At 47.6% G+C, this 17648-nt stretch overlaps 1 protein-coding gene across 1 annotated transcript in view; it reads left to right on the top strand.

Annotated features, from left to right (window-relative positions):
* EOGT (EGF domain specific O-linked N-acetylglucosamine transferase) overlaps nt 1-13762 on the top strand; it is a 77747-nt gene extending 63985 nt beyond the window's left edge. Inside the window, exon 16 of the mRNA XM_033926588.1 lies at nt 13657-13762. Coding sequence (XP_033782479.1) covers nt 13657-13674 — 18 coding nt within the window. The 3' untranslated portion in view covers nt 13675-13762. The remainder of the gene's footprint in view (nt 1-13656) is intronic.
* The last annotated feature ends 3886 nt before the right edge of the window (nt 13763-17648 follow it).

Raw genomic sequence — 17648 nt, 5'->3', positions numbered from 1 at the left:
GCACTGAAATTCTATGACCAATTTGTGCAAACTCCAAAGGCCTTTGCTAAGCATCTTTGTGTTGACCCTACTGACCTCTGCAGCTCTGCACTGATTACTTGGTACACTTTGCCTTGTCTCTACCAATTACGTTTCCTTATTTAGCGGAGTTTTCCTTTAGGGGGAAAAACATCTAGCAGAATTCCTCAAATTACATTTGAAGGTTGCAACACTTGGGACGTTTCCAAATCCCCCAAATGGTGGAGTTTAAGACGATCTTGTTATGGTGCAGATAAGCCTATGAGCAAGAGCTATATAAACTGCTTTTTGTGAACCGATCCGCCTGGTGCTCATGTAGATACCCGATTGTAACGCTAGATGGCAGCAGAATACCTTTAAATGTTGTGTGAGCACCAATGAGTTGAGTGTGTTGGTGCAAATTAGCAGCATTTGTGGGACCCGACACTGCCAGATCTGCCCACAAACTCAAACTATCTTTCCCCTCGTTAAAAGGCGTCATGTATGCAGGTAAATTAGGGAAATCCCTTTTCTTCAAATTCACTGAGCTTTGGAATAACCTCCCTGCCCCGCTGCGGAATCTGGGCTCATCTCAATTATTCCGAAAGCATCTGAAAATCTGGCTTTTCTCCAAAACGTAAAGCTATCTATTGAAAATGTAAAGCTAGCTATCCTCTTCATAACCTCTAATTTCTTATTATGTCCTTCCCTCATTTATTGAATTTACCTGTAAACCGTGCCGAGCTCTATCTTTATGGAAATGATGCGATATACAAACTTAAGGTTTAGTTTAGTTTTAGTTTAGTTTATAGCAAAGAGTTGTCGATTGGAAGGGCTCAAAGAAAACAAAATTTCTGTGACTTATCGCGACTGGAGAAGGAGTAAGTGCTGAATGACGATGGATGCTCAGTTATCTAACCATAGTTTCTTTAGCACTCTCCAGACCAGTAGAGGTTAACTTTACGAATGGGTATATATCTAATCATGACCAGCAGGTGGAGACTGAAAACAAAACTTTGGGACAGTATATACTATCCTCCCTTCTCTATTTCCCTCAGTCTTCTTTCAGTCTCCAGCAGGTGTTGAGTGATCTGTACCCATCTCTCTTGGTAGGGCTGTTGGAATTTGTTTAGGGGTTTATTGTCCCTGTTTTTGGCCGGACGGAGCTTGGTCGGGCCCTGTTTGGGGGTCCGTCCGACCTCGGGGGTGTCAAACCCGGCGGGTCACGAGCGGGGTCCCTCCCCCCACTTCCTCCACCTCCCCACATTTTTTTAGAGGAGCCTCAGCAGTAAGCCTTGCCCCCTAAGTCAAGCAAGGCATATTGCTTCGAGAGCCTGTGGAGTCTGTTCTGTAAAAAAAAAAAAAAAAAAAAAAAAATCCTGAGGTAGTGCTGGTCTGAAGGGTTGTTTCCCTTTAAGAAAACTGTATTTTACTGTATTTTTTCATGTAACCAGCACTTTTTTATAGCTAGGTCGCGTCTGGAGCAATTGTGCCCTTCTCCGGGGGAGTAGGCCACAATTTTAGTCCAGCCGCGAGGCACTCGCGGCCGGCCTGAACTCGGCGGTTTGGGTCGGTGAGGTGGTGGAGCTCCGTCGGCAGCGGCTGCAGGCGCCCAGAGCTCCCCGCCGATGGTGCCTCGCGAGTCGGCTTGGAGCAGTGGGGAAGCCCGGTCTTCCACAACCGCCCACGGAGGGATTCCCCGAAGGATTCCCTCTCAGCTGATTTTTTGACAGCTGATGCCGACTTGCCTGTCTTAGCGGCTGGGACTGTTCAGTCTTCTCAGCCGCTACAGGCCATGGAGGGAGCATTTTTGGCGGGAACTTCGCCATTTTCTTTGTCTGGCCCCTCCATTTTGTCTGCAACCTCAGGTGACCTTCCCCCTGTATGGCGAACACAGGGGCAGGTTTCAGCATGGACCCCTGCTGGGGCAGGGAGTCCCTGGGGACCCCCAGGGGTTTTTTGCCCCCAATTTATTTTCTTTCTTTGTGCGGACTTTTGGGGGTCCCACGTGCGCCTGTGGGGTTTCGGGGGGGGTTTCCCTCCGCGCCCCCTATGGCTTTGCCTCCCTCTTTTCGTTTGGCGTCCCCTCTTCCTCCTCCCTCATCCAAGCGCCCGCGGGGGGGCTTGGATTGCGAATTGGTGGGCGGAGGAGCGTGTTGGCCTGGTTGAGGACCTGGCTGCTTTGGCGGGCTTCCAGGATCCTCTAGAGGGGACGCCTGTTGGCAGCGGGGCGGCGGGTTTCCCGTCTTCCAGAGCAGATGCGTCCGTGGTGCGCTTTTTTATTCAGAGGGATGAGCTTTTAGACCTGTGTAGCAGGTCTCCTTGGTGCTGCATTTTTGCAGTGGCGCCGCCGGAGACCCCGCGTATGGGGGCCCCTCTGCTTCAGGGGGTCTGTCCTGGTTCCCGCTCTTTTCCTGTGCGTCAGGATTTGCGGGATTTTGTGTTGGCGCAGTGGCCTATGGGCGCAGTTTCGTTTGGTGTGCGCCTTGGCTCTTGGGTATCCCGTCCCGGAGGGAGGTAGGGCTACCTTAATTTCGCCAATGGGGAACGCGGTGGTCTCGGCACTTCCTAAGCGGCATACCGTGCCTGTTATGGACGGTTCTGCTCTTAGGGTCTCGGAGGCGCGTGCGTTAGAGACTCTTCTTAAGTATGATTTTGATGTCTCTGCCTTTGGGGTCCAGGCGGCTGTTTGTGGGGAGCTAGTCGCTCGCGCCGTGTTTCGGTGGGCTGAGCGTGTCCTGGATCGGGAGTCTGATGACTGGTCTCTAGTGGATCAGGAGGTAGCGAAGATTGCGATGGCTGCCTCGTTCCTCTCAGATGCTCTTTATGACTTGGTGCGGATTTCGGCTAAGTCTATGGCATGGCCGCGCGGCGTATTTTGTGGCTGCGCGCTTGGGCGGCGGATTCTGCGTCCAAAGCTAAGTTTACTAAAGTTCCCTTTAGGGGGTCTTTTTGTTTGGAGAGGAATTAGATGAGTTGATTCAGACTCTGACGGACTCGAAGGTGCCCCGTCTGCCTGAGGACCGTGCCCGCCCTGCGTCTAGGTGTGGGGCTGCCCGGGGGCGTTTGCGGGAATTTCGCAAGTATCGCCCGGGGCGTGGGGCTGCTTCTTTCCCGGCTCAGGGTTTTTCCCGGGGTCGGTTCTTCCAGCGCATGCAGCCCTTTCGGGGGGCCCGTCGGGGGGCAGGGAATCCCTCCGCCGGTTCCCCCGCTTCCCGTCCTGCGCAATGACTCCTTGCCGGCGCCCCCTTTGGTTCCGGTGGGGGCCCGGCTGCGCAAATTTTTCCCCAAATGGGCCGAGATCGCGTCCGATCAGTGGGTCCTTGAGGTGGTGCGGGACGGTTACGCTCTGGAGTTTACCTGCTCTCTGCCGGACCTTTTCCTCGCTTCTCCATGTCAGACTCCATGGAAGACGCAGGCTTTTCGTCAGACCCTTCAGCGTTTGCTAGATCTCGAGGCAGTGGTGCCGGTGTCCCCTACGGAGTGGGGCACCGGCAGGTACTCCATTTACTTTGTGGTGGCCATAAAGGAGGGGACCTTTCGGCCCATCCTGGATGTCTCTCGATCTGACGGAGGCCTACTTGCAGGTTCCAATTCGGGCCTCTCATCAGCACTTCCTTCGCTTTGCGATCTTGGGGCGGCACTTTCAGTTCTGTGCGCTTCCCTTTGGTCTGGCCACGGCTCCTCGGACGTTCACCACGGTAATGGTGGTCGTCGCGGCAGCCTTGCGGTCGGTGGGCATCCTGGTTCTCCCCTACCTGGACGACTGGTTGATTCGGGCAAAGTCGTTGCAGGAGAGCTCCCGGGTTACGGCTCGGGTGGTGGAGTTTCTCCGGTCGCTGGGCTGGGTGGTCAACCTTTCCAAGAGTCGGTTGGTCCCGGCTCAGCGTCTGGAGTGCCTTGGGGTTATGTTCGACATCTCCTTGGGGAAGGTCTTCCTTCCAGAGGCCCGGGTGAGCAAATTGCAATCTCAGATTCGCCTGCTTTTGGCGTCCCGGGGTCCTCGGGCGCGAGATTTCCTCCAAGTCCTGGGGTCAATGGCGGCGTCCCTGGACGTGGTGAGGTGGGCGCGGGCCCACATGCGTCCTCTTCAGTATGCTCTGCTCCGGAGGTGGTCTCCCCGGAGGCAAGATTTGGATGTTCCGGTTCCCCTGCGAGGCTTGGCGCGCTGCAGTCTGCGCTGGTGGCTCCGGACCCCTCACCTGGTTCAGGGGGTGGGTCTGGATCTCCCGCAGTGGACGGTGCTCCTTACGGATGCGAGTCTCCTCGGTTGGGGGGCTCAGTTTATGGGCCACTCAGCTCGGGGCACCTGGTCCGCGGAGGAGGCCTCCTGGTCGATCAATGAGTTGGAGACCAGAGCGGTCAGGCTGGCGCTGTTAGCTTTCCACTCCCTTTTGCTGGGCAAGTCGGTCAGAGTCCTGTCGGACAATGCCACGGCGGTGGCTTATGTCAATCGTCAGGGGGGCACCAAGAGCACTCCTGTGGCGCAGGAGGCGGCTCGGCTCATGGTTTGGGCGGAGTCCCATCTTCTGGACCTCTCGGCTTCTCATATAGCCGGGGTAGAAAATGTTCAGGCAGACTTCCTCAGTCGTCACTTCCTGGATCCAGGAGAGTGGTTTCTCGGCGCCGGAGCGTTTCGGTTGATAGTGCAAGATTGGGGGCAGCCCCTGATGGACCTGATGGCCACGAGTGGCACCGCCAAAGTGCCCCGCTTCTTCAGTCGTCGCAGGGAAGGGCTGGCCGAGGGTCTGGATGCTCTGGTCCAGCCGTGGCCAACGGAGGGGCTGTTGTATGTGTTCCCTCCTTAGCCGCTGGTGGGCAGAGTGCTTCTTCGCATTGTTCACCATCCGGGTTTGGTGGTGCTGGTGGCTCCGGATTGGCCTCGACGTCCGTGGTATGCGGATCTGGTGAGACACCTGGTGGCGGTTCCTCTTCCTCTGCCTCTCTCGGACGACCTTCTGATGCAGGGTCCCATTCCCTTGTTCGACCCGTCTCTCTTCTGTCTTACGGCGTGGCTCTTGAAAGGGGTCGCCTTAGCAAGAAGGGATATTCAGACAAGGTGATCGCTACACTGTTGGGGTCCCGGAGGCTTTCTACCTCTCGGGCTTATGTGCGGGTTTGGCGTCTCTTTGAGGAATGGTGTCGGGCGCGGGGAGTGACCTCTTTTCGCGCTTCTCTGCCTAACATTCTAGAGTTCTTGCAGGATGGCCTGGATAGAGGCCTGGCTTGGTCTTCTCTCCGGGTTCATCTTGCGGCCCTGTCGACCTTTCGAGGGTTGGTGTCAGGTCAGCGTTTATCGGCTCTTCCTGATGTGATTCGGTTTCTGCGGGCGGCCAAGTTGCTTAGGCCTCCCCTACGGCCCTCGGTTCCCTCTTGGGATCTTAATCTGGTTCTCTCTGTTTTGGTGCGCCCGCCTTTCGAGCCCTTGGACGACTGTTCTTTGAAGGACCTTACTTTGAAGGCGGTCTTTTTGGTGGCCATTACTTCTGCTAGGAGTATTTCTGAGCTGCAGGCTTTCTCTTGTAGGGCTCCCTTCTTGGAGTTGTCTAGGGAGCGGGTCGTCTTGCGGCCTGTTCCTTCCTTTCTGCCGAAGGTTGTTTCTCCTTTTCATGTCAATCAATCGGTGGTTCTCCCGGTCTTGGGTGGTCGGGAGGGCTCTTCTGAGCAACGGCAGCTGCGCAAGTTGGATGTCGGTCGGGTCCTTCGCTCTGATGTGCAGCGGACCCAGGAATTCCGGAAGTCCGATCATCTCTTTGTCCTCCTGGCTGGTCCTCGTCGGGGAGCTGGCGCTTCTAAGGCTACTATTGCGCGCTGGATCAAGGAGACGATTGCTTCCGCTTATCTTCTGAAACAGCAGCCTGTTCCGGAGTTTCTCAAGGCTCATTCCACTCGGGGTCAGGCGGCTTCTTGGGCTGAGTCGTCGCTCGTGCCTCCGGTGGATATTTGTAAGGCTGCGGTTTGGTCCTCCTTGTATTCTTTTGTTAGACATTATCGGGTAGATGTTCAGGCGCGTCGGGACGCGGTGTTCGGTGAGCGTGTTCTGGTATCGGCCCTTCGGGGGTCCCGCCCGTGAGAGGGACTGCTTTGGTACGTCCCATTCGTAAAGTTAACCTCTACTGGTCTGGAGAGTGCTAAAGAAGGAGAAATTAGGTTCTTACCTGCTAATTTACTTTCTTTTAGCTTCTCCAGACCAGTAGAGGTCCCCACCCTGTCTGTTGTTGTTGTTGTTGTTGGGGCTGTTTTCGCGGGCAGTTTTTGTTTTTTGCTGCGGGTTCTAGTATTTTTCTAGGGCCGGGGAGAATTAAAGAACAGCGGCTGTGGCTCGGCTGGCTTAGCTGGCGAGCTGTGGGGACATTTTCCTTCGGGTATTTCTCCTCTGCATTTTCCAACAGCATTTGGGTATGTTATTTGTTACTCCTGTTCGGAGTATTGTTTTCTTCCTGTTTTCCAGTTCTTGGTTCTGCTTGGCTATTCGGCAGACTGAGGGAAATAGAGAAGGGAGGATAGTATATACTGTCCCAAAGTTTTGTTTTCAGTCTCCACCTGCTGGTCATGATTAGATATATACCCATTCGTAAAGTTAACCTCTACTGGTCTGGAGAAGCTAAAAGAAAGTAAATTAGCAGGTAAGAACCTAATTTCTCCTTCTTTCAGATGGTTTTTTTTGCTTCTTTATCTTGCTATTATTTACATTTTGGATCTCATTTGAAGACTTGAGCTGGATTTAAGCTATAAAATGTTCTTGTAATTGTTGTATACTATTTTGTTTTCTATGTCTTGAATTTGCTTTCGTTACAAGTTAATCTTGACTATGTATTTGAAAACTTATAAATAAACAAGTTCATACTTGTCTAAGAATGCCAGTGATCTCACATTTGGAGAATTGTGAATGAAAAACTTCGGGCATGCATCCGAGTAGATTATCTGCCCTTTTTTTAGGGGGAAGGGGGCAGGCAATCAATTCAGCATTAGTACCTATAACATTTGAGGACATAAGAACATAAGCGTTGCCTCTGCCGGGTCAGACCAGGGGTCCATCGTGCCCGGCAGTCCGCTCCCGCGTCGGCCCCCCAGGTCCATGACCTGAAAGTGTTCCCTACCTAACCTAAAATATCCATACCCTATTCGCTCAATGTCCTGTAAGGTAAACCTCTATCTGTACCCTGTTATCCCCTTTGCTTCCAGGAAATCATCCAGTCCCTTTTTGAACCCCAGAATTGTACTCTGTCCTATCACCTCTCCGGGAAGCGCGTTCCAGGTGTCCACCACTCTCTGAGTGAAGAAGAACCTCCTTGCGTTCGTTATGAATCTGTCTCCTCTCAGTTTTTCTGAATGACCTCTTGTTTTAGTTGTCCCTGCTAGTCTAAAGAATCTGTCCCTCTCCACCTTCTCTACGCCTTTCATGATTTTATAAGTTTCTATCATGTCCCCTCTCAGTCTCCGCTTCTCCAGGGTAAAGAGCCCCAGCCTGTCCAACCGTTCGGCATATGAAAGGTTCTCCATACCCTTTATCATCCTCGTTGCCCTCCTCTGGACCCTCTCGAGTATTGCCATGTCCTTCTTGAGGTACGGCGACCAGTATTGGACGCAGTATTCCAGATGTGGGCGCACCATTGCTCGATACAGTGGCAGGATAACTTCTTTTGTTCTGGTAGTGATACCTTTTTTTTGATAATGCCCAACATTCTGTTCGCTTTTTTTGAGGCCGCTGCACATTGTGCCGCCTGCTTCATTGTGTTATCCACCAATACCCCCAGATCTTTTTCTTGGCTGCTTTCCCCGAGTACCCTCCCTCCCATCGTATAGCTGTACATGGAGTTCCCCTTCCCTATGTGCAAGACCTTACATTTCTCCACATTGAAGCTCATCTGCCATTTTTTTGCCCACTCACTCAGTTTGTTCAGGTCGCTCTGCAGTTCTTTGCATTCCTCAACAGTTCTGGCCCTGCTGGAGAGTTTTGTGTCATCCGCGAACTTGATAACTTCGCACTTTGTCCCCGTTTCTAGATCATTAATAAATATATTGAACAGCAATGGTCCCAGCACTGACCCTTGCGGAACACCACTTGTGACCCCTATCCAGTCAGAGTAGTGCCCCTTTACTCCTACCCTCTGTTTCCTGTCCGCCAGCCAATTTTTGATCCATCTGTACACGTTCCCTTCCACCCCGTGACTCCACAGTTTCTTCAGTAAGCGTTCATGGGGCACCTTGTCGAAGGCTTTTTGGAAATCTAGATATATAATGTCTACTGGGTCACCTTGGTCCAATTGCTTACTTATCCCCTCAAAGAAATGCAGTAGATTTGTCTGGCATGATCGGCCTTTACAGAAACGTCTTCCTATGCTCGCTCAAATCTGCAGGTACTGAGCTACGACAAATTTTAGACTTAAAAGAGCACTTTAAGCTTCCAAAATGTGCACTTGCAAAAGTCTCTCCTTTCAGGAGAAGCCCTTAACTGCTTTGCGTGAGATGAGTTTAGGAAATGGCCAAATGAAGTTCTCTTCCTTAATTTCTCATGAGACTTGGGCGATGTGCCTTTCATACGCACAACGCTCCCATTAACTCCAAACACTTTTTTTGTTGTTGTTGTTGTTCCTCATTTGCTTAGGTTACTGCATTAATACTGCAGACGCCGAGTTCATTAAGTATGGGCATGCAAATATTTATTCCCACCATTTAGTTCTTTTGTGATCGTTCTGTGTTCTAAATGTGCTGATGGTTGATCATTAGACGAAGCGGCAACGAGCGGTCACGAAATTCATTCTGGGAGTCATTTTATGAGCTTTTCTGTGTATAAAGCAACTTTTATTAAGATTACCATGCATGCGCAAAAGGACACATGGTGCTAAGATAGCAGGTGCTTGTGTGGTCCTTGCATATAGATGTAGTCTGAGGCAGTATCATAATTTGTGTGCGCAGTTCATAAAATCCTATGCATATGTGCCTAGTTTGCATATTGTAAGCTCTTCCGAGCAGGGACTGTCTATAAGTGATAAGCAGAAGTCGTAGCAGCACTTGCTTTAATCTAGCCATGATTTAGACATAGAAACATAGAAGATGACGGCAGAAAAGGGCTACAGCCCATCAAGTCTGCCCATTCTGCTTACCCACCCCCCTGTCTATGCCCTAATGACCCAATTTCCTTATCTTGACCCTCGTAGGGATCCCACATGGGTATCCCATTTATTCTTAAAGTCTGGCACGCTGTCTGCCTCGATCACCTGCACTGGAAGCTTATTCCAATGATCAACCACTCTCTCTGTGAAGAAATACTTTCTGGTGTCGCCATGAAATTTTCCGCCCCTGAGTTTGAGCCTGTTTATTCCTAGTATTTTATGTGAAATCATTTTTATTAACCAGTAAAATACAGAAAACGTACAAAAGAATCGAAACTGTTGTTTTTATACAGACTCTAATCCCAAACCCCCCCATCCCCCCCACCCACCCCACCCGGGCAGCAGCGGCGAAAACAGGGTCCTAAAGAAAGACATAAGTAATAGATAACAAATAGGTTCTTAAACATCCCAGAGTTGTCGTTGAACAAAAGACGTAAAAGTCAAACTAAAAGAATACCAACATTGACGAAAGAGTCTGCCGGACTTAGCAGACATGTCCACTATATCTCTACGTTCTAGCAACATTTGTTGTAACATTAGCGCTCTCCACTGTTGAATAGTTGGGGGCTGCGGCGAAAGCCACTGTAACAGTACACATTTCCTCCCCAGATGTATAGTTCTCTTAAGAAAAGCCGCACAGCCCGGTCTGGGAGGATGAAATCGAATCTGTAATGTAATGAGGAAGCTCGGATGAAGTCTCCAGGTGCAGCCCCAAATCTGAGCCACTGCAGTTATCAATTGTATCCAAAAAGAAGACACCAATGGGCAAGTCCAGAACATATGGCCAAAAGATGCCTGAGGTTGTTTACATTTGCCACATCCATGATCCGCGTTAAGTCCCATTATATGAGCTCTCTTGGGCGTATAGAAGGCTCTCAAAAGAAACTTATAATTGCGCTCTTGCTCCACTGATGAGAAGTGCAAAGCTTTTCCCAAGCAAAGTCCTCTACATATCATATCCGCAGCTATGGGCACCTGCAAATCTGCCGACCATTTCCTGGCCAATGCCGAAAAGTCTGTCTCGCCCAAAAGGTCCAGTAACACCCCATGGTATATTTTCAGTGGTATGGGCTCTTGTGCTGTCAGACCCAGAACTTCTTGCAATTTGATGTTAACCTCCTCACGTAACACTGCCGGAGTCAATGTTCGCAAATAATGCTGTAATTGTCCATAAGCAAACCAATCAGCTGCTGGAAGATGAAACTGTGTTTGTAGGTCAGCAAAGGAAATAGGAAGCCCCGTGGGAAGCACGGCCTGCGAAATATAGTGAAGCCCCACTGAGGTCCAACGATGAAAGATCCCAGTGTTCATGCCCGGGAGAAATGCTCCATTGCCAGCAATCGGTAGACAAGACGTCGCTCTAGAGGAGATCTTCAGCAATCTACACAAAGAGTTCCATGCCTTGCGCATTGCAGGTAATAGTGGATGTGAGCGGATCAGAAGTGAGTCAGGCAAGTGGAGAGCATGCAATAAATAACTAAAATGATATGGTTTAAAGGAAAAGCATTCAATCTCAGGAAAAGAAAAGTAAGTGGTATCACAAAACCAATCATGAATATGTCGTAATTGACATGCAAGATTGTATCTAGAAACACTCAAAAGACCCAGTCCCCCTTTCATACGAGGTAACATCAGCTTGGATAGGGAGATCCTAGCCCGCTTCCCCTGCCATAGATATTTAGAAAGGTGTGAGTTATGTTGAGCTAAATGAGTGGGAGATAACATGACCGGAAGCATCTGTAATATATAAAGCCATTGCGGTAGTATCATCATGTTATAGAGGGCTATGCGTCCAGAAATAGACAAGGGAAATCTCTTCCAATTAGACAGAGTAGTCTCCGTATGGTGAAGTAAAGGCAATACATTTACAGCGTATAATCTGTCCAGGCTCTGAGGAATAACCACCCCTAAATAACGTAAGCGCGAAGGTGCCCATTGTAAAGGAAAATCCCCCTGCCAATCCTGACGCACTGCTTCTGAAGTAGGTAGAACCATGGATTTCTGTTTGTTAAGAACTAAACCAGAGTAGAGATGGAACTCATCCAGGAGGTCCAACGCTCGCGAGAGTGATCGTTGTGGGTCTCCCAAAGTCAGCAAAAGGTCATCCGCAAATGCTAGGACCCTCAACTGAGTGGAGCCCTCAGGTAGGCCCACAATCTCGTCATCTCTCTGAAGGGTACGTAACAGGGGATCCAAGTACAACAAGAAAAGTAGGGGAGACAGTGGACATCCCTGTCGAGTACCCCTACCCACTGGAAAACCCAGAGAACGCACCCCATTAACCAGCACCGAGGCAGTGGGATCCGAATAGAGTACGCGAATCAAGGCCAAATAGTTATCCGGAAGCCCAATATGCTGTAATACCTGAAATAAATAATGCCAATGAACCTTGTCAAAGGCCTTTGCCGCATCCAACCCAACCAGTAGGCCAGGGCATTGCAGCTGCTGCGCCCGAGAGAACGCCATCAACACTCTACGAACGTTCAGTACCGAGTGCCGCTCCCTAACAAAACCTACCTGCTCGGGCACTATAATAGTAGGCAACATAGGCGCCAGCCTATCCGCCAGCACACGAGCCAAGATTTTAATATCAACATTCAATAAAGATATCGGCCGGTAGGATTCAATGTCAGTTGACGATTTAGACGGCTTCGGAATCAAGGTAATGAGGGCATCATTCGCATAGTTAGGAAATGCACCGCGAGTTTGAACTGTCTTATAGTAATTTAGTAAGGGCCCCCCTAGGACGGACGACAAGATCTTATAAAACTCCGGAGAGTAGCCGTCCGGTCCCGGGGCCGTGCAAGACTTCAAATTTTTTATCGCCCGCAACACTTCTTGTACTTGCAAAGGTCTATCCAAACGAGCTGCCTGGGCTGATGAATTGGAATCTCTGTTTAAGCTCCGATAGTTGAGCACATAGAGGGTAGAAAGGCTTCCTCCTCTCCTGCAAGGCCATAGAAAAGTCCTGACTGATGCGAATAGGTGAGCCATCATATTTCAAAGCATCCTTCTTGAGTCGATATTGTTGTAGTATTTCTACTTTGTGTCTGAAGTTTAAGAGCTTTAAAATAACCACCCTTGGTCTGGTTTCCAGGCCAGGACGAGGGCCCAAACGATGTGCCCTCTCTATACGCAAAGGCCCTGCAGCAGCGGGAAGCGGCAGCTCCTCACCCAGCCATCTCTCCAGCAATTCTGGCAGTGAGCGATCTGGGAGTGTTTCCGGGACACCCATCAGGCGCAGGTTCGAGCGACGGGAGCGGTTTTCCAGGTCATCCAACTTGTCCGCCTGAGCTCGAACCTGCGCCTGTAGCGCTTTAAAATCGGCATTCTGAGTTGTACCTGCATCTTCCAGGGTGGATACCCGCTGCTCGAGTTCAGTCGTTCGGGTCGCCGCCGCCGCCAGCAGCGTCTCGATATTAGAGATTTGCGCCGTTAGTGCTTCTAACTTCGGCCCTAAAATCTGGGCCAGAGCGTCCTTGATATCGCTCAGCGCTGTGTCAGCAAGATGCGAGACCGCCGCCGCGGGGCTCGCCGCCATGTTAGAATCACCAGGCCGACCCCGCTCTCGTTCCTTTCGCGTCGATCGCGCCTGCATGGGTTCTCTGGATCGAGTGAGATATCTGTCCATGCACTTAAGGGAGCACAATCTATCGCGATTTCGCCAAAAAAGCGATTTAAATGCTCGTGGCTGGCTAAAACTCGGCAGGGCAGCCCCGGAGCGAGCAAGGAGACGTCCTCACACGCTCATGGCATCACGTGACCTCTTCCTAGTATTTTATAAAGATACAGGCAACAGATTTCCTTCCATGAGGAAAAAGTATTGGTTTAAAAAGTATTTCCTATCCCATGACATGAAGCTGGAGGTAACATTTCCCTTACAGCCCTCACGCCACCTCTGCTGCCACAAGATCTCAGATTGTTGAAGGAAGAAAAAGAAATGCCTTTTTTTTTTTTTTTTTTTTTTTTTTGGTGACCTGGTGAGAGGATAGAGGGGAAAAGGTGAGGGCAATAGGGCATCAAGAGAATGAGAGTGGGGTGGAATTGGGTCTTGGAATGGAGACAAAAAGGGGGTACAGAAGAGAGCTGTTATGTACTGTTTCATTCACATTGGGGGGGGAGGGAGGAGGGGGCATGCCTTTATGCCTCCAGTCGTCGTTTGGGCACTTTTCACACTTATTATTGAAACAGGTCTAGTGTCATGTTTTGCCCTGGACATTTTCTGCAGAAAAACATCCAAATCCTAATCCTGCCCATAGCACGTGCCCCCCCCCCCCCCCCCCCCCCACTTTGAGATTTAGATGCACCGCAGGCAAACAGCATAGACAACCTTCTAAAAATGTGTTTTGAAAATGCAATTTGGACGTTTTAGCAAAGGAAACATCCAAATGCAACGTTATGTCATTTTGTGCATGAAAACCTACCTTTTGATATAGTCTTCAATCCTTAACCCTACTCCTGTGCCCTCTAACCCAGCCAGCTGATTAACCATTCCCCTTGACTGTATCCATGACATCCTGTTTGTCTGTCTTGTCTGTTTTAGATTTCAAGCAGGGATTGAAGAGATTGGGGATCTTCAGCTTGGAAAAGAGACGGCTGATGGGAGGTTATGACTGAGGTCTAGAAAATCCTGAGTGGTGTAGAACAGGTAAGAATGAATCGATTTTGTACCCTCTGAAAAAGTACAAAACCCAGGAGATGCTCAATGAAACTACATAGAAATACTTTTAAAGCTAACAGAAGGAAACTTTTTTTTTTTCCCCCACTCAAAGAATAGTTGGAACATTTACTGAAGTCACTGTTTAAAATGTCACCGTATACCACTGCAAATATTGTTTGAAGCTTCTGGTTTGATCAGATGTGGGTACACTAGGGTTCGATCAGGGGGGTAGACTAGGGTTCAGCATCCAGTCAGGTTTTCAGGATTTCTCCCAATGAATATGCATGAGATCTATGAGCATGCACTGTTTTCATTGTGTGGTAATAGATCTCATGCATATTCATTGGGAGAAATCCTGAAAACCTGACTGGATGCTGGCCCCCAAGGAGGGACTTTGACATCCCTGGTCTAAAGGTAAACATGCCGGGAAGGAGGGTCTGAATGAGTGCAATAAGAGAGGGGAGCTTTTGACAGAGGACAGTGCGCCTTTTACCTTTTTATAAATCACTTTAAACATTATTCTCAGAATGATTGGAGTATTTTTTTTCTTCTTTTAAAACTAAATACATGATGGAATACCTAGAGCAACAGAGCAGATGTCTCGAATTTTGGAGAGAAAAAAAAAATGCTTTTCATTTCCCTTAAGTAAATACCTCTGGGACCAATTAAAGATGTCCATGAAGACATAATTATATTAGAAATCACTGAAGTGTTATAAGAAGAACTATTGTAGGTCTTTGGAAAACTTTCTTAAGTAGAATTTATTTTTTAGAGACTGTATAACCCTTTTAGCTCTGGAATGCGCTGCCTGGTATTCTGCAATTTTTGTGATGGGAGACTGAACTTTAAGAAAATGTTGAAAACGCAATTACATGTCAGATGCCTTCATGTGCTAATGCTATTTGCTGCTAATGCTTTCCCGTCCTTTAAATGTTTTTTATGGGATTTTGTCTTTCCATCTTGTTGGATGAATTTAAAAGAAGGTTTTAATATTATTGTTAGTTAATGTTTTATTGCATTTGTCTTGTTGAAACATGTTTAGTATTTTTAATATGTATGCAGGTAATCATAATGTTAGGCACTGGAATTTTAGGCCAGGGTTTTCCTAGTCAACTTAGCCATCCTAATGTTAGGCACTGGAATTTTAGGCCAGGGTTTTCCTAGTCAACTTAGCCATCCTAATGTTAGGCACTGGAATTTTAGGCCAGGGTTTTCCTAGTCAACTTAGGCATCCTAATGTTAGGCACTGGAATTTTAGGCCGGGTTTTCCTGGTGCCTAACACAGATGCCTACCAATACCACACTAAGTCATACCACACCCATTCTGCATCCCTAACCATGCCTACTTTTTTTGGGTAATTGTGGGTAGGTACCACAACTTAAGAAGCTACAATTACATACGTTAAAGAGCTTGATATTTTTAACTCTTTGGGGGGGAGCTTCAGAAGCAGATTAAAAATACTTGATTGTATCTCATCAAAGTCAGAGATAATAAGTAGTGAGGTAAATGCTCTCAAAGTATAGAAAATAGAGAGGTCAAAAACAATAACAAAAGTGTAACTAGAACCAAGACTTCTCTATATATGAAAGTCAAATATGAGTCTTAAATATAGGTGTTGAAATAAGATAATACAATTTTCACATACACTCAGATTTGTGTAATCCGACCATGAGCCGTGGCTCCTATAGCCGAACCCACCGTCCCATCACTGTGTATGACTTTAGTGCAAAATAATAAGTAAGGCAACGTGCTCTTTGAATGCTAGATTTTTCTCAATGGCAATAAGAGGGAAAAACCACTCCACTTAGCTTTAAGGTGTGTTAATGGAAAATCAGAAGAGACTTTTTGTTTCAACCTATGAACACAAGTGTTTCGTCCGAATCACTCAGCTACTATTTCTCTGGCATTTGAAGTTTTGCACATCTCCTTTGGTTTCCTTGAAACAGACCCTCGAAACATGGCCCATGTCGGGACCTTCTAACACACCTTAAAGCTAAGTGGAGTAGTTTTTCCCTCTTATTGCCATTGAGAACAAATCTAGCATTCAAAGAGCACGTTGCCTTACTTATTATTATTTTGCACTAAAGTCATACACAGTGATGGGACAGTGGGTTCGGCTATAGGAGCCACGGATCTTGGTCGGATTACACAAATCTGAGTTTATGTGAAAATTGTATTGTAATAGAGCAGAGAAGATTATTTACATTGTCCAATTTGACACGGACTAGAGGACATGTAATGAAGCTAAGGGGGGACAGGTTCAGGACTAATGTCAGGAAGTTCTGCTTCACTCAGAGAGTGGTTGACACCTGGAATGCCCTCCCAGAGGAGATTATGACGGAATCGACCGTCCTAGGCTTCAAGAGCAAACTAGATGCATATCTCCTTAAGAGAGGCATATAAGGATATGGTGGACTATAAATTAATGCTACCAAAAATTATACAAAAATACCACTTATACTAGTGTTACACCCACATACACTTCTTTTTTTCTTTTTTTCTTTTTTTCAATTTTCTTTTAATTATTTATCAACACTTGCAATAAACTTTTCAATTCACTCAGGAAAAAGCCTCAGAGTAGGAGCCCACGTACAGTCCAATCATAGACTTTACTTCCAGCGTGGTTTTTTTTGCTCCGTGGTTCCAATCATTGGCTAAAAAAACCTGAGACTCAGTTTTATTGCTAAATAGTCTAAAATATTTCTATATTACTGAATTATCTAAAAAATTTCTATCATAAATATCTTAATCAATCTTAGCAAACGCTACTTCTTTTTTTATCAGTACTGGTTGTGGAAGCAACACTATAGTAGTTTGAAAAAACTAGCAACCAAGCACTTATCTTATTTCAGCGTTCATTTTGTATGTTGTCATGCTACCAGTTCATTGCCGCTGCCTGCCGACGTTTCGCGGATAACACACTTAATCCGCTGCTTCAGGGCTACTGGCAGAAGCATTCAAGCATTGTGCTCAACTGTACATACTGCGAAAAGAGAAGGAAACACGCTCAGTAACTTTCCTAATCCTACTTCACATTTAACAGAGTGTAACTTACTGTTCTCAGCTGCACAGGAGTTTTTCAAACCGAGGCAGAATAGTCCCGGCTGTCATTATATACTCTAGCAATCATATGCTGACAAAGGACGTTATATTACGTATTGACGTCATAGTTCCCGACGTTAACCCTTAACGGGAGCGATCATTCAGTAAAAGTGCTGCCATTCAATATTTCTATTAAGCCCATAGGGGGCTAGAGAGCCCAATCGATCAATCCAGCGTTGTTCTCGCTGGGCAAGATATCTCTTGAAATTCCCCCCTCTCTTACTTTGATGAACAATTTCGATGATTATAGCTTTGAGAGAGAAAAAATCATGATTATTTTCAACACAATGCCTAGCTAAAGGGGCTCCCAGAACATGATTTTTGATGTTACTTTTATGTTCCGTCAGTCTGATATTGAATTTTCTTGAGGTTTGCCCCACATATATCATCTTACAAGGGCATTGCAGAGCATATATTACACCTTGCGATTTACAATTCAAGGAATGTTTTAGATCATACTGCTCATTATCCTTTGGGTTGTGGAATTTGTTAGAAATAATCATTATTTTACACATTTGACAATCACCACATTTTTGATGTCCCAGGTATACTGTGGCTGTATCGATCTGCTTCACAGGGAATGATGAAGGACAGAGAAGTTCTTTAAGATTTTTATTTCTCCTATAGGCAATCCGTAGATGATAATTCTGAAACACTCCTGCAATCTTCAGAATCTCCCAGTGTTTCCTTAGGGAACGAACAGTCTGATAACAGTTCCCTGAGTAAGTAAGCACACAGGTCATAACCGAATCCATTCCAGATTTTGTACTGT

Source organism: Geotrypetes seraphini, chromosome 17 (genome assembly GCF_902459505.1).
Source record: "Geotrypetes seraphini chromosome 17, aGeoSer1.1, whole genome shotgun sequence".
Taxonomy (NCBI): domain Eukaryota; kingdom Metazoa; phylum Chordata; class Amphibia; order Gymnophiona; family Dermophiidae; genus Geotrypetes; species Geotrypetes seraphini.
The sequence above is the reverse complement of the archived record's forward strand: the minus strand, read 5'-3'. Positions and strand labels throughout refer to the sequence as shown.